This window comes from Gekko japonicus, unplaced genomic scaffold (genome assembly GCF_001447785.1).
Source record: "Gekko japonicus isolate JY-2015 unplaced genomic scaffold, Gekko_japonicus_V1.1 scaffold97, whole genome shotgun sequence".
In the NCBI taxonomy this organism is placed as follows: domain Eukaryota; kingdom Metazoa; phylum Chordata; class Lepidosauria; order Squamata; family Gekkonidae; genus Gekko; species Gekko japonicus.
Genome location: NW_015170278.1, coordinates 982,395 through 998,712, shown reverse-complemented (window position 1 = coordinate 998,712; position 16,318 = coordinate 982,395). Strand labels below are relative to the sequence as shown.

General features: G+C 46.4%; 1 protein-coding gene across 1 annotated transcript in view; it reads left to right on the top strand.

Moving 5' to 3' along the window:
* Window positions 1–16,318, top strand: part of SLC9A3 (solute carrier family 9, subfamily A (NHE3, cation proton antiporter 3), member 3) — a 98,406-nt gene that overhangs the window by 28,855 nt on the left and 53,233 nt on the right. Inside the window, exon 2 of the mRNA XM_015417717.1 lies at window positions 8,365–8,667. Within this exon, the coding sequence (XP_015273203.1) occupies window positions 8,365–8,667 (303 nt within the window). The remainder of the gene's footprint in view (window positions 1–8,364; window positions 8,668–16,318) is intronic.

Genomic DNA, 16,318 nt, shown 5'->3' with positions numbered 1-16,318 from the left:
ACATACCCAACAAGCTGTACCCAAGTTTCAGCTAACTCCACCTCAAAACTGTAAGCTCTTCTTCTCATGTTCAGATGAAGAATGCCGTGCAATAATCACTTTAAAATAAACCACACGGTGATTGTAGCATCTTTTTCTGCACTGCTCTCTGCAGCGTACAGGAAGGGTCAACCAGAATAGCAGTGCAAAGAACATCTAAACCACAGAAATGGCACTTTTACGCCAAAACAAACAAACAGAAAATCACTACAAAGTGGCTTCTGCCAAAATCGTGTGCGTAACAGGGAAAGAACATAGCACTTATTAATCTTCTCTTCAACCAGCTTTAAAAGTATGTGTACAAGTGATAGAAACTGTGCCACAACTGACTGGTGTGGAACCACCCTGAGATACAGAATACTGGACTTTAGAAGGATCTTTGGTCCATTCCAGCCAAGCAGTTCTACTGTCTTTCAAATTCTAAACTGCCTCTAAGCCCAAAGTTTAGTGACCCACATATATACTTTCAAATAACAGTTGCTTGATAATGTCTTCAGTCCTACACATACAGAGAGAGAGAGAGAGAGAGAGACCTCCCCCCCAATTTAATGAAGACTTATTTTTGTTCTGGATTAGGCTATTAAGTACCCTAGTTTGTGCATTCACCGCAGGTCAGAAAGAGCATTTAATTTTATTACATCGCTTTGCTAACTGGTGTTCAGAAGTTGGCAATAACGCTAGGCAATGTTGGCTGAAAGGGCAGTCAAACGAAAAACGGTCGCCTCGGGTGTTCATGGAATCACATCAGCTGAGGTTGTCCTCTGAAGTAAAACAGTAACATTAAGTCAAGGTTGAATAAGGTTGATACCCACTGAAATTACTCTGAAGACTAATTTGCAATTTGAAGAACAGTTTTGTGGTCATTAAAACTATGTTCTGAGGGAGAAAATGGTGTAATGGGACGAGTCTGGTAAAACTGATGAACTGAGACTGTCCATAAAAATTGCTGTCGTCCCCCCCTCCACACACACACATGGAGTGTTGTTGTTTTTTAAACATCTGGCCAGTGAGAGGCACAGTCTGATGCTCGAAAGCTAGTTGAATCTGACTCTAGGGGGCAGTGCTCATCTCTGTTTCCAAGCCGAAGAGCCAGTGCTGTCTGAAGACTTCTCCGTGGTCATGTGGCCGGCATGACTAAACACCAAGGCACACAGAACACTGTCACCTTCCCACCGAAGTGGTACCTATTCATCTACTTGCAATTTCTTGCTTTCGATCTGCTAGATTGGCAGGAGCTGGGGCCAGAGACGGGAGCTCACTCCGTCATGCAGCACTCGGGTCTCGAACTGTTGACTACCGACCTTCTGGTCTGCAGCTCAGCGTCTTAACCACTGAGCCACGGCAGCCCTATAGATGGTGCATACAAACTAATAAAGACCACAGTTTTCATAAATACGATGCCATTCAATTTCCCAATAATTTTTTGCAAGTCCCTTGGACGGGCCTGAAACCTATGGTTCCAGAGCCGAATATGACTTTGTCAAGAACCAAATACAGCTTAAAAAAAAAAGAAACAAAGAAAAGAAAATCAAATCTTTTAAGTTAAGTATATTGGAGGTATAGGTGGGATGCTGGAATAACTAGTATGGGAAGGTAGATTCAGGTGGGTGGCCGTGTTGGTCTGAAGCAACAGAACCAAATTGGAGTCCAGTGGGGCACCTTCAAGACCGACGAAACCTTATACCCAGAATTAAACTTTGTGGGTCTTAAAGGTGCCACTGGACTCCAACTTTGTTCAGTATGGGAAGGGCATGGTAAGCCAAGATTTTTAGGGGACTTAAGGGATTCTTGGAGATCCTTTTATGGAAAGGGAAATTATAGAGGAGAACAGTTGCCACCAGTAATCCAAGTGTGAAACATATGCAGATTTATGCCATTGCAGTAAAACAATTGTACAGAGTGTGTGTGTGTGTGTGTGTGGTCCCATCAACTCACCTCTGACCTGTGGCGACCCTATGAATGAATGACCTCTAAAATGTCCTATCGTTAGCAACCTTGCTCAAGTCTTGTAAACTGAGGGCCATGGTTTCCTTTATTCAGGTCATCTCATGTTGGTTCTTCCTTTCTCCCCCTGCTGCCTCCTACTTTTCCTAGCGTTATTGACTTTTCCAGTGAGTCTTGTCTTTTCATGATATGTCCAAAGTACAATAAGTCTCAGTTTAGTCATTTTAGCGTCTAGGGAGGGTTCAGGCTTGAAGTACAGGGGTGCTCGTGTGTATATTCACGACTTGGCGCGAGACCTCGAATGTGCCACTTCCTAATAAAAGACAACAACCAGCATTTGGGGTGCACAGATTTTATGGATTCCGAAACAACATGCCAATGAATGTTCAGCTGTCTGTGTTTTAATTGTGCAAATGGGCTTTCTTGTACTGGCTCTTCTGTGATCTCTGACAATGAATTTGGCTTTTTCACTATTTGAAAGTATTTGAGAAAGGTATTTGAAAAAGTGTGCCCTGCACACGAAAGCTCATACCTTGAATAAACCTTTGTTGGTCTTAAAGTCAAGTGACCCAGCTGCCTCGGGAACGGATGAGGACTCTGCTGCAGAAGCGGGTGCGGGAGCAATCAAAACTGTAAATGATTTTAGAGACAGAAAGCCGAAGTAAGGGCAGAAGGACTCTGATAAATGGCTCTTTGAAACAAAGAAGATGCTCAGAAAGTTCTCTCATAATAACTAATTTACTAATACAGAACAATGTGAAAAAAACCAAGAACTCTACAAGTATATTGTTTTACTAACTCTTTTATTACTAATATTAAGTTTAACATAAAGGGGGTCTCCCACTCTTGGGTTTTTAGTGAGTGTGGGTATATTTTCTTTATCCATAGTTGTAGTTCCCCTTCCTATATTTTTCTTTGTAGTTTGTAGTCTTATTGAAAAAATAAAAATACCCCTCCGGGGGTTTCAAAAAATAAATAAAGCTTTGTTGGTCTTAAAGGTACCACTGGACTCTAAATTTGTTCTCTGGCTCTTTCACTGTTCATCATATCAGGAATATAGTATACACCACCGTGATTTATGCTCAGTTTATTATGTGCTATGGAATCTGGGTCTCGGCTGGTCTTTCAGTTTCCTGTCATTCTTTCTCTCACTGAGCATAAGGGTTTCTGCATGACTGCCTACATATTCCATTGACATTTGACTTCTGAGGTAAATTGTACATGTGGCCTCCACAACCTAATGAGGAACATTGACCTCCTGATCCTAAAATGGTGGTCAACTTTTAAACTGGTAATGCAAATTTGCTAATTTGTTGACCCACGGAGCAAACTGACCTCAATCACGGATTCAAATACCTCATTACAATGCGGTATGAGTGCTGTGGTGATCATTAAGTGTGTGGTAAAGAACAGACCTTTGAGCAAGGTTGAGGCAAACCAAGTGCTAACCAGTTTTGGCCTTTTTTTGGGCTTTTTAAGTATCTAATATGGGAGATTTTCCATCCATTTGCCACAATTTTAGAGTGGTGTGAAAAACAAGAGACTTCTGTGCAGGGCTGATGGAGCTTTACGAGGAGTCATGAGAAGAACGTGACAGTCACTCGATTACTTCTTAATGTTTTTAGTAGCTTGGCAAAATAACTGCTCAAATATAAATAACTGAGGGAACCAGGATAAAGCAGAACAAGAAATGGGCTAGGAACGAGAGGTATAAATGCTATAAATGCTGATGAGCATGAGGCCGACTGTGGTCCCCAGAAAATGTAGATTTCTTACTTAGACAGAAACCAACATCATTGAGGGAAATATCTTGTTTCCATGCCTTGTTTTCTTTGTTAAAATAATTTTGCATGAATACTAATTTGGGGCGGGGGAAATCAACATCATCACACTGCCGTGGCCACTCTGCAGTCAGAGTTCTCTCCAGGTGCCTGTTCTCAATTGTTTTAAAGCAGATGAATGACAGCAGAGCATGGAACCAGTAACAGGTGAGGAAAAGCTGTCAGAAACCCCCAAGCAAAAGGATAGGATTTGGATCTATTTATTGCTACATGCGGCAAATTAAAGTCACTGAGATTTGTAGGAGCAGGTTTGTGGATCAGGTTGTTGAAAGCAGCCCCACGCCGTTCCGTTTAGAAAGGAAACAAATGAAGTGCATCCAGATAAATCAGATGACAGAAGGACATTGAAATTGGATATGCAGATCCGATCCTTCTTTACACTCTCTAAAGGCTTCGCTGAACAACATTATAAAATGCTGTAGCCGTGTTATGGCCCTGACCTGGATCGCCCAGGTTAGCCTGATCTCATCAGATCTCGGAAGCTAAGCAGGGTCAGCCTTGGTTAGTCCTTGGATAGGAGTTGTTTTCTGTTGCCCCAGAAGATTGGACCAGAACCAACGGGTTGAAATTAAATGAAGAGTTTTCAGCCAAACATTAGGAAGACCTTCCTGACAGAGGGGTTCCTTGGGAGGTGGTGGGCTCTCCATCTTTGGCGGTTCTTTGGGAACCTCTTGAGCAAAAACCCTTTCGGTGCCCAAAGCCGACAACTCGTGTGTCCCCTAGCCATTGTCACAACCACCATGTGGCAACATCTCCTATAGAATTCCCTATACAGCCGTCCTCAGAATAAACAGGAGCTGCTCCAACACATTGCAGCTCTCTTGTTAAATTCAGTGAGGCCTGCACATGAGAATTTCTTGGTGAACCGTGCCTGTTAGGTCAATCTGTCTCCCATCTCTGCCATCCTAAATGACACCCAGAATCCATTCACCTCACTGAAGGACCGTCTCCTTCCACATGTCCCTGTGCACTAACTATGCTCATCACCACTTAGTATGGGCCAGAGCCGGGGCCTTTCCCAGTGTGGCTCCAGTTCTGTGGAAGGAGCTCCCTGAACAGCTGAGGGGGAAGCCCTCCTCGGAGATTTTCAGGGGGTGGGGAATTTGCGGTTGGCTATTTTATTTTTGGTTTTAAACTGAAAATATTTTAAACTCTTATTGTAAGCCACCTTGAACCATGAGGAATGGTGGGATGCAGGGGTCATTTCCTGCGGGAGCACACAGGAGCGGAGCTCCGGCAGTAAGAAGGCCAGGGGGTGGGTACATGCAACAAGCCCTGCCTCCTGCTCCCAGCAGCCCTCAGTTGGGCCACGAGGAGCAAGAAGCAGCCAGTTAAGTTGCAGAGTCCCCCACCTGGCCCGCCTTCAGGTTATATAGACAGTAACCTTTAATGCGGGAGAGATCGGCTGCGAGTCCCGCACTAAACGTCCGTGTGACCGGACCCTAAATCAAGAGTTTTCAGCCAAACATTAGGAAGAACTTCCTGACAGAGGGGGTCCTTGGGAGGTGGTGGTCTCTCCATCTTTGGAGGTTCCTTGGGAACCTCTTGAGTAAAAACCCTTTCGGTGCCCAAAGCCAACAACCCGTGTGTCCCCTAGCCATTGTCACAACCATGTGGCAACATCTCCTATAGAATTCCCTATACAGAGCTCCTGCACCTCTTTTTCTACGAAATGACCCCTGGTGGGATGTAAATGTTTTAATAAATAAATAAATAGTGCGCCTTCTGGTGGTTCACCTATGACATCTCCACTGTGTTAGAAGATTTCACCTCTGCTGACGGCCAGATGCTCCATTACAGAATGTGATCAAAATGCAAATGCCAAAAGATGTACCTGGGTTATTGAAGTATTCAAGGGATTAGAATCAGTGTTCCCTCTAAGCTGAGTTAGTGTGAGCTAGCTCACAGTTTTTTAGCCTCCAACTCACACATTTATGTCTTCGCTCAGGAAGGATGGCTCCAGAGCAAACTAATTTATGCAGCAGTCAAATTGCTCACTCACAACTTTAATGCCAGTTGCTCACAAGACTCCACAGCTGAGAGGGAGCATTGATTAGAATCACCTCACCATGTGGCAAAGGGGGATGTGTAACCCCCTCTGGATGGCATCCTCATTTGGGGCTCCAAACTGATCTACGCATGCAACCATGGCTGGATTAACCATTAAGCAGACCAAGCAGGTGCTTAGGGCACCAGGGCCAAAGGGGGCACCACAAAGTTGGGGAAAGGGTGAAACAAAAAGAAACCGAATTAAGATTTGTAAAAAATTTTTTGATAAAATTGATAAAACTAGTACAAATTAATCATGGTGCACCCTAGGGTTATCTTCTATTTTTTGTTGGCGAGGTGCAGTGTCATAGGCTATAATTAAAAGTAAAATGCATTTGTTTAAAAGTAAAATGATGGTGCCAAATTCAGTTGTCATGACAGTGTGGAAAGGAGGGGGGCACCAAGATTGGTCAGTACTTAGGGCACCAGTGAGCCTTCATCCACCCCTGCATGCAACGGAATTCCATGGGGAGACTTTAGAAGGGGCAGCATCGTCTTGAACCACAGATTTCGTTATGCCCGCACCCAAAAATCCTCTATCCACCTAGAGAACTAACATGTCAGAGAGGAGGAGTTGTATGTAGCCTAGCCTCTTCCCTGTCAAGTTGCTAGTTTTCTGTACGCAGGGAGGTTTTTCAGAGGGGGAACAATCAAACATGCAAAAAAAAAACCCACCTTATTTTTTTCCATTGCATGTATAGGTTGGAACATCCTTCCTCTCGCCTCCGGCATCTGTAAGGTTTCTGTTATGACATCTACACCTCTCTTCTCAAACTGTCATGGACTACTTCAGTAGTGAAACATTTCTGTTCACACATTCCCTTTAGTGGGGATTAAATCGCTGCTCTTTCTCTCTGTTTTGCTGGCCCAAATGGGAAGGAAGCTAGTGGGTCGTCCCCAGGCGCAGGAGGTCCTGTCTCTTGAAAAGAGCCGTCTTGCTCATTATGTCTGCTTAGGAGGGCAGAATTGGGCACACCCTGCTCTTGAATCGTCTGCACTGCCGCTTTGCCTTCTTCTGGGGCCACTAGACAAGAAGTTGCAGCTTGTTAAATTGCATTCCCTGCTGGTCAGGTACCCCACTTGAATTTGCTTGTCAAGGCGAATTGTAATGAGGTATATCGAGCCAGGGTCCTGACAGTAAACTGCCAGTAGGATTGCATACCACAGGCACAGAGAATCTGGGGAACAAACTACTTTTCTTCCAGTTCTCAGCTTTGTGGGCAGGGTTGCCAGTTTTGTTTCACGCATGTCCCAGCCCAGGTCGTATTTTACTTCACGGGTCTCCAACATGGTGCCCGTGGTCAGGGGTCGTTTCGTAGAAAAAGAGCTAGGGGAACTCATTAGCATAACTCATTAGCATATGCCACACCCCCTGACATTAGGGGCCCGGCGGTGGACCTGCAAGGCCGGCGGGAGTGCGAGGAAGCCCCACCAAGGCCCTCCCTGGCCCCAGGCAGTCAGGGGTGGGGAGAGGCGGGGAGGAAGCAACTTACCCTCCCTCTTCTCCTGCCTCCTCCTGGCTGAATGAGGGCTGGAAGTGGGGCGGCTGGAAGCAGGGGGTGGGGCTTCGTCGTGTGCCCCGCCCCCTGCACCTCACCCGGGGGAACTGCGATCCCCCGCGATTCCCCCCGAAATGACCTCTGCCGTGGGTGCAGTAACACCCGCTGACATCTTTCCCAGTGTTAACCAAGTGCTTCACACCAGTGTTGAAAGTGTGTTCTGAATATGTTCAATTTGACTGAGATGTTTTATGCTTGTTTTTTATTGGCAGCTTGTTCCCTGTAATGAATTTGTGGATCTGAGCTATGTACATAGTCGAATTCTAAGGAAGGAAATTCGTATTTTTAATATATTGTGATTTGCAATGGTTTGTTTTATGGAATGATTAATTTACTTTAAGAGAGCCAGTTTGGTGTAGTGGTTAAGTGCCCGGACTCTAATCTGGGAGAACCGGGTTTGTCTCCCCACTCCTCCATTCGCAGCTGCTGGATGACCTTGGGCAAGCCATAGTTCTGTCAGAGCTCTCACAGGGTGTCTTTTGTGGGGAGGGGAAGGGAAAGGAGTTTGTAAGCCGAGTGAGGGGGGGTATAAATCCAATCTCCTCCTTCTCCTCTTCTTCTTCCTCCTCCTCCTCTTCGTCTTCTAGAAAATGGGAGGGCTAGGTGCATCTTTTACCCAACGAGACTTCTAATTGGCCATTGGAGATTTGATTGGGTGTACAATTTTTTTTTTTGAAAAGTTGCTCTGACAGCTACAAGGGTCTTTACTGTGTGACCGAAGGTACGCTGTGGCAGCCATCTTAAGGTTCCACCTCCTCCTGTGCTTCAACCTCCCGTGGCAGCCATTCTGTGTCTGCGCCCACCGTGCTGTGTCAGAATACCGAACATGCCCACAGGCTAAAAAAAATTGGGGGACCCCCATTTTACCTCGTAGCGATTGTGTTTTATCGCCTTCTGCTTTTAACCTGGAAACCTCTTTTCTTCTTTGTCAGTTTTCCACCTGTCCCATAAAGTCACCAGCGTGGTTCCAGAGAGCGCATTGCTCATCTTCCTCGGCATCTGCCTGGGTGGCATCGTGTACGCGGCCGACCACATTGCCTCCTTCACCATGACCCCGACTCTTTTCTTCTTCTACCTGCTGCCCCCCATCGTCTTGGACGCGGGATACTTCATGCCAAACCGGCTGTTCTTTGGCAACTTGGGCACGATTCTCCTGTACGCCGTCATCGGGACCATCTGGAATGCGGCCACCACAGGCTTGTCACTTTATGGGGTCTACCTCAGTGGAATCATGGGTAAGGCTATTCAGACAAATCGTTCTTGCTTAGTGGCACGTTTTCCCCTAAAAATCCTGCGGCGCCCGTCCTCATATGCAAGATCCTACTCTGAGGTTTCATTCCGAGTAAGTTCTGCTCAGGAAAGGTTCTGCTTTTCCATTAGGGTTGCCGGGTGTACTCACCTGGCCGGTGAGGGGCACCCAGGGCACTTCCGGGAGACCAGAAGTTGTGTGGAGCAAGTTTTGGTCAAACCAGAAGTCCTCCCCCCCATGTGATGATATCACCTAGGAGTGACGTCATTGTGTTGGGGGCCGTTGGGGGTGACGCTCTGCTTTTTGGGCAAAACTCTATGGTAAATTTGACTTCAAAACCCTAGAGTTTTGCCCAAAAAGCAGAGCATCCATCCCTTGGTATCTCTGACATGATGCTGTCACCCAGAAGTGTCATTGTCACATTAGAGACGCACTTCCGGTTTACCCAGAAGTTGGCCAGGGGAGCGTGCGTTTGCAGGCAGGACTTCCACCACCAGCTAGCTGTCTGGCATTGGGAGGGAGCCTGCCAAATCGGGGTATTCCTCTCCCCCACCAGGGGGTTGGGATCCCGATTTTTCATATGCACTTTTACTTTCGCTCTCTGCTTTTTTTGCCTCATCAGAAGCTTTCTGCCAAACAAGACATTCCTAAATCAATGATTAAGCAACGTTTTAAATGCAAGTAAATGTTACTGGAACTGTTCAGCAAATCAATTATTTTTTCGCAGGTGGGGGGGGGTGCATTAAGTATTTTCTTCCAGTTTGCAGCAAAAGTCAGTCTTGGGTTTTGGTTTTTTTAAAAATTACCACATAATTTTTAGTTTGTATAATTTAGTTTTGTAATAGTGCTCTACCGAAAATCTAAAATAAAAATGAGGAGAATGGCCTTGACTGCAGAAAGAGAGAAAATAATTCCCTTGCGAGCTTCCAAAACCCGAGAACTAATAAGTAGCCAGGAATGTCGTGCCATGCCTGACCTGCTTCAAGGGCATACTGCTTTTTATGTTTAAAAATCACCACTATTCAAGCCTGGGAAAAGGGTGGAAGAACATCACAGAAAACGCTGAAATGCAGGGGTTTGCCAGTGATGTTCTCTGGAGTCACCATTAAAACTGAGCAAATCAATCTTGGCAGTACTAAACAGCTAGTATGGAAGCAAAGAGAACCTCCACGGGATGGGGAGATGTCTCCCCTTTCTTGCAGGGTCCTGTATGGCCCGGTTGAAAAGTGAAGCTGGCAAGGCAGGAGCCAAGCAGGAGTGGGTCTCAGTCAATTCTGAGCAGGAACAGGTGGGGTTTCTTTCCCTTTCAGGGTATTTCAGCCCTAGGCAGAGCAGATGGCCTTGTGGCACCAGTTCATAGGAGTGTGTATTTTCCTGCCAAGCCCACAGACTCGGACCTGGGAAACCTCAGGCTGGGACCAGAAGGTCCAGTCCAGCTACTCTGTGGATCCCTGCTCTGGAGAAGCCGATAGCCAGCTCCGGGGCTTGGCTGCTTGGATGGAACACCGTGCATCCTTGGCAAATTAAAGACAGATAGCAGAAAGAGTCCCCGTTACATAAACAATCAAAATTCTGGCAGGCAGAGTTAGCCGAAGCGGGCGTTTGGCACCTCAGAAGGGTCTGGAGCAGGCTCGTAGCTACAGCGGGGCCTTTTGGGGCCTGGCCCCCTGACTTCCTGCCAAGGCCCCCCACTTTCTTTCAACCCAGCCCCCCCCCCCGGCAAGATGCGGTGGCCGCCACAAACTCCCCCTGTGCCGCCGCTTCTCCTTGCCTTCCCCCTGCACTGCACCTCTCTCTGGGGCCACCTGAAGCGCCTGAGTTACCTTTAATTGGTTTAGCTAGTGCCCCCCGAAGAATTAAAATGCCCCCCGAATTAGAAATTCCTGGCTACGGGCCTGGTCTGTAGAGTTACACGAGAGTGTAGTTCCTGCCCTGACCTGGATAGCCCAGGCAAGCTGGATCTTGTCAGAGCTCCGAAGCCAAGCAGGGCCAGCCATGGCAAGACCTTGGAAGGGCGACCTCCAAGGAATACCAGGGCTGGGACACAGAGGCAGGTAATATAAGCCACCTCTCTGAAACATCCGAGCCACACTAGGAGCCGCCAGAAGTCACCATGACATCCGGGCTCACAAGCATGCAGGCGTGTGTGCACGCGCGCACACGCACACACACAGTCACTACTCACTCCCCCCCAAAAAAGAGTGTAGTTACTTACTTACAGTTTGCATCCTGAGGCAGCCCAGCAGAGCTGCAGGGGCACAGACGCAGACATTTTGCTTACATGTCAACAGAGTTGCAGGCAGCGTTCCCTCTAAGCTGAGTTAGTGTGAACTATCTCACAGCTTTTTTAGCCTCCGGCTCACACATTTTAAAAAAAAACCCAAAGGGATATTTTTATTTTTGCAATAAACTATAATACTACAAAGAAAATATTAGGGAGGGTACTACATCTAGGGATAAAGAAAAGATAACCACACTATACTAAAACCCAAAGAGAAGGAGATCTTATCCCTGTTAATGTAAGTGTTAATACTATTAGTGTTAGTATCACAATATACTTGTGGAGTTCTTGTTTATCTTAGCTTGAATATATATGTGTTAATATGTTCGTTGTTATGAGAGAGCTTTCTGATCATCTTCTTGTTCTTCGCTTCAAAAGGCTATTTTCTGAGTCCTTCCGCCTTTACTTCAGCTTTCTGTCTCTGAAGTCATATACAACTCTGGCAGCACTTGCTCCCTTTTCTGCATCTCTTCCGTTCCAGAGGTGGCAGAGTCACTAGATCTCGTTTCTTCCTCCTTAGACTCTTCCTCCGTTCCCAACTGGTGCCACAAAAACTCTTTAGCTTTGAAAGTAGAGTCCATCTTCTCTCTTTTATCATTGATCTTAAAGATGACACCCTCCGGGATCGCCCACCTGTACGGTATTCCATTAGTTTGAAGAAAAGAGATCAAATCCTTATAATTTTTCCTCTTTTGTCGGATTTCAAATGGAATATCTTTTAAGGTTTTGATGGTTATATTTCCCATTTTCAGTGGAGTTGTTGATGTCGCTTTTACGATGGCATCTCTGGTCTGTCTTCTTGAGAACCTGACCACAATTTCTCCAGGCAGGCTATTTTTTTTAATATAGTTGGAGTATGCCCTATAGGCCATCTCCATTTCTTTTACCAGTTCATCCGCTGTTAAGCCTATTGCTGGAGCGATGATCTTGCTAAGCAACATCCTCATGTCCTCTTTCTCTGCTTCAGGAACTCCCTGGAACTTGAGAATCATGTTAGCTTTTTCCATCTGTAGTTGCAGCAAACGACTTTCTTGGAAGTTCTGCTTTGTTTCCACTTCTCCCATTCTTTTCTTCAATTTCTTACTTGTGGTGTCTATCTCTTTAACTTTCTCAGTTGCCTGCTCCACTTTCTTCTCCGTTTCTTTCAGCTGTAGCTGCTGAGATGCAAAGTTCTTATTCATCAGTCAGTTGTTGGTTAATCCCATTGAGTTGTTCCATCAGCGACTTGAGCATATCCGCTAGCATTTTAATGACGTCTGCTCCCTCTTCCGGTTTAGGACTCTGACTGCCCGGCAGTTTCGTTTTCAGCTTTCTCTGCTGGGCTGCCATTTTCTCCAATTTGTTTACAGTTTCTAACGCTTCTTCCCGGCTCGAAAAACTCGCCCCATGATGACGGTAGTCAAGTAAGTCTCTCAGAACACATTCGTATTATTTCCTCCCCTCTCCCCCTTCGTGTCACTTGGCAGTTAACTTGCATCAGAGGCGTCCCTCTTTGTGTCCGCTTTTATCAGTGGGGGGGGATCCGCTTTTTCAATGATCCGGTTTATTCTGAACTCACGTTCATTGTCGGTCAGTTTCTCTGACCTCGCTCACTTTAAACACCATTCCGCTCGATCTCCGGCGATCAAACCAGATCTCCGATGAAACCAGCTAGTGCCTGAAGGCCACGCAGCGACTGGACCGTCAGGGCGGAGGGGAGCCTCGATTCTCCGACATTACGCCATCGAAGAGGCTACCCCTCAAAAGCCCTTTGGCCTGGAGCCTATTGCAAAGGCTCTGTGGGGGTGTCACTTAAGGTGGCACCCCTCCAGGCTGCTGGTGTGCGATTCGCCCTCCCACAGTTCAGGGAGAGTGTTTGCCATCGCTGCTTTGTAAACCGGAAGTCACAAGAACATCGTTAACAAAAAACCAAAAAAAACTTCAAGGCACAGATCAGAGTTCTTCAGCCTTCACTTTGTTTTATCTTTTCTAATCCTCAGTTGATATTCTCGTTTGGGGACTGCTGCCCCCTTTTCAGAGGCAGAGTCCTCGTCGGAAGTAGCAGAGTCCATTTCATCACTAAGTTTGCTGTCTTCTTCTTCCTTGCCGTCCTTAATCAAAGTAAATTAAATTAACTTTGATTTAATTGGTGGAACTCCTAAGGCAGCCCTGCATATGCACCCAGGCTCCAGGGTAATGCCCAGTGGCCGCAGCTTCCCTCCCCACCCCCCTGCAAGGGCAGATCAGTCCCCTGTAACTCAAGTAGCCCTACTAACAAGAGAACCGGCGCTGAAATGGGTGACCCATTATGTAGCCCGCGGTGCTGTGGAGAAACTCAGGGGGCGAGGATTCCACTCCCTCGGCTCCCTGCTCGGCTCCCCGGCACCAGCCGTCAGCCTCGTCCTCCCACAGTTCCTCTCGGGGCCTTCCCGACAGCCGCACCCGCTTCTAGGCACTCTTCCCCTGGGGCGGGCAGCCTCACGGGCTGGCTGGCTCTCCGTCCTTCCCTCCCTCGTTCGGTGGGTCATCGCCTCCTCCTTGGACCGGATGCGGGGCTTTCCAGGGCATGGGAGGGCTGGCAAGCAGCGGAGCACCCTTAAGATGAGGAGTCGCTTTGGGGAGCTGCAGGACAAGCCCCGCTCTGCGGAGCAGTGAAGACGTGCTGGGGAAAATGGGCACCGGCACCAGGAATGCGGGAGGCAGGCACCCAGGAGCAGCAGCAGGCAGTGCGGAGTCACCGGCTACTGGGCTGAGGGCAGAAACGGGGGGAGGAGCCAAGGATTGGGGAGGGGCCCTAAAAATCGCCGGGGGGGCCATGGGCCCCACGGTAGCTACGGGCCTGGCTATAATTCCGGGTGATCCCCAGGTCCCACCTGGAGGCTGGCATCCCTATGTGGATGTCCTGCTGCTCTCCGTGTTACTCACAATTTCCACAAATGTGGAAAAAACATCTCCAGATGTGCAGTTAATTACACATCTGCCCAGCAAACTAGCGACTTCTGAGAAAACAGCGATCTTTGCATTTAAAAGGACGGAATTCTCAGGTTGCCCATCAAGATCTGGTTGCATAAATTTCAAAGCCAGCTTAGGTTCACCTTTTCTTCTGGGGTTACAGCAAAGCTTGGCGGCCATCTTGGTAGCATTTAGGATTTGCGAGCCCGATGTTTGTGCCTGGGTTTAGTTTACAAGAGGCATTGTTGTGAAATTAACTGTGAAGGATTGCTTTTGTTTTCCTTTGTGTGCCCTCAAGATGTTCTCTGCCAGGAAACTCTTTTAATTCTGAATTAGATTTTTTTTTTTGCCCTTTTAAATCAATTGTTGGGGGGGTGAGTGAATGAGCACATGGAATTATTGTCTTGAGGAGCTGTTCCTTTCTAAAGAACAAGCCCAGCAGATGCGACGCCAACCTCCATCCACGCAGCACTTTTTGACAGTTCAAGTGTTTTGGGGAAGGGGCAGAAAAGCACCCTCCTGGGGGTTTTGTGGCTTTGATTACTGCGGCCTTTAAGCCGTTGATGAAACTGTTTCTTCATTCTGCAAAAACCGCACGTTCTCATAGGGTTGCCAGCCTCCAAGTGGGTCAAACTACAAATATATACACTGCAAAAACCTTATTTATAAGTTAAAGTGTTCTATATATTCCATCTTATAAAGTGCGTTGTGTATTATTCATAATATTCCAAAACAGGTATATATTCATTACATGCAATATCAACAATAATAATCAGTTTGTACGATCTAATAGCTACCAGTCAATTTACATCCTTTATACACAATCAGCCCCAACGGGAGTGTTAGATACGAGACTCAGGCAACAGGTGAACAGTCAGTAATAGCTTTATTGAACACGAAGTCAGAAGAACCAGAACGAGACAAATCAATGGAGCAACAGGCTCCTTTTTAAACTGTCCGGGCTTGGCAAACCACGCCCACAGGTCAGATAAGGTCCAATCAAATACTGTACATAAAGACCAATCTCTGTGCTTCCCTCCAGAACTTCCTTTGTTCTTTTTTTTTGAAACCCCTGAGAGGGTATTTTTATTATTTTTCATAAGACTATTAACTACAATGAAAAATAAGGAAGGGGGACTACATCTAAGGATAAAGGAAAGATACCCACACTAACTAAAAACCCAAGAGTAGGAGATCCTTTCCATGTTAATCTAAATGTTAGTAAGACAAGTGTTAGTGATACAATATACTTGTGAAGTTCTTGTTTAACACATCTTCTATATTAGTAAGTTAATCTTTGTGAGAGTGCTTCTTGGGCATCTTCTTTACTTCAAAGAGCAATTTACAGAGTCCTTCTGCCCTTACTTCGGTTTTCTATCCCTAAAGTCATACACAGTTTTCGTTGCTCCCACACCCGCTTCTCCCACAGAGTCCTCGTCCGTTCCCAAAGTAGAAGTCACTTGACTTGGATTCTTCACTTTAAGTTCTTCTTCCGGCCCAAGCTGACGTCCCAAAAATTCCTTAGCTTTAAAGATGGAGTCAATCTTCTCTCTTTTATCGTTGACTTTAAAAATTACACCTTCAGGAATCGCCCACCTGTACTGAATTCCATTAGTTTGAAGAAATTAGATCAATTCCTTGTAGCCTTTCCTCTTTTGACAGATTTCAAATGGGATATCCTTTAAAGTCTTTATGATTGTATTCCCAATTTTCAGAGGATTTGCCGAAGTTGCCTTTAATATCGCATCTCTGGTCTGTCTTCTTGCGAATCTCACCACAATCTCTCCAGGCAGGTTATTTTTTCTGATATAATTAGAGTATGCCCGATAGGCAGCCTCCATGTCTTTTACTATTTTATCCGCTGATATACCTGTTACTGGAGCGATGATCTCTCCCAGTCTTCTTTAAATCTTTTTCAATTTCAGGCACCCCCTGAAATCTGAGAGTCATGTTAGCCTTCTTATTTGCGATATCCATCTCTGTAATTTTCACAGTTGCATGCTCCACTTTCTTCTCCGTTTCTGCCAGCTGGCGCTGCTGCAGAGCGAAGTTTTGGTTTAGTGTGGCCAATTGCTGGTTAATACCACCGAGTTGCTCCATTACCGGCTTCAGCATATCCGCTAGCAACTTCATGATGTCTGCTCACTCTTCCGGTCTGGGGCCCTGATGCCCTCTTCCGGTCTTGGACCCCGTTTCAGTTTTAACTTTCCTCGGGAAGCCCCATATTCCACTTTGTTTACACTTCCAAACTGCTATGCCAGGACTCGAAAGACTCGTCGTTTCACTATCGGTACTCAAGTAAGTCTCTCAGAAAAAACTCGCTGTTTATTTCCCCCCTTCCCCCTTCGCGACATTAGTCCATTTATGCGCTTAGGAGGCATCCCTCCTTACGCACCGCTTTCCCCACGGGGGGGGGGGGGCCCCG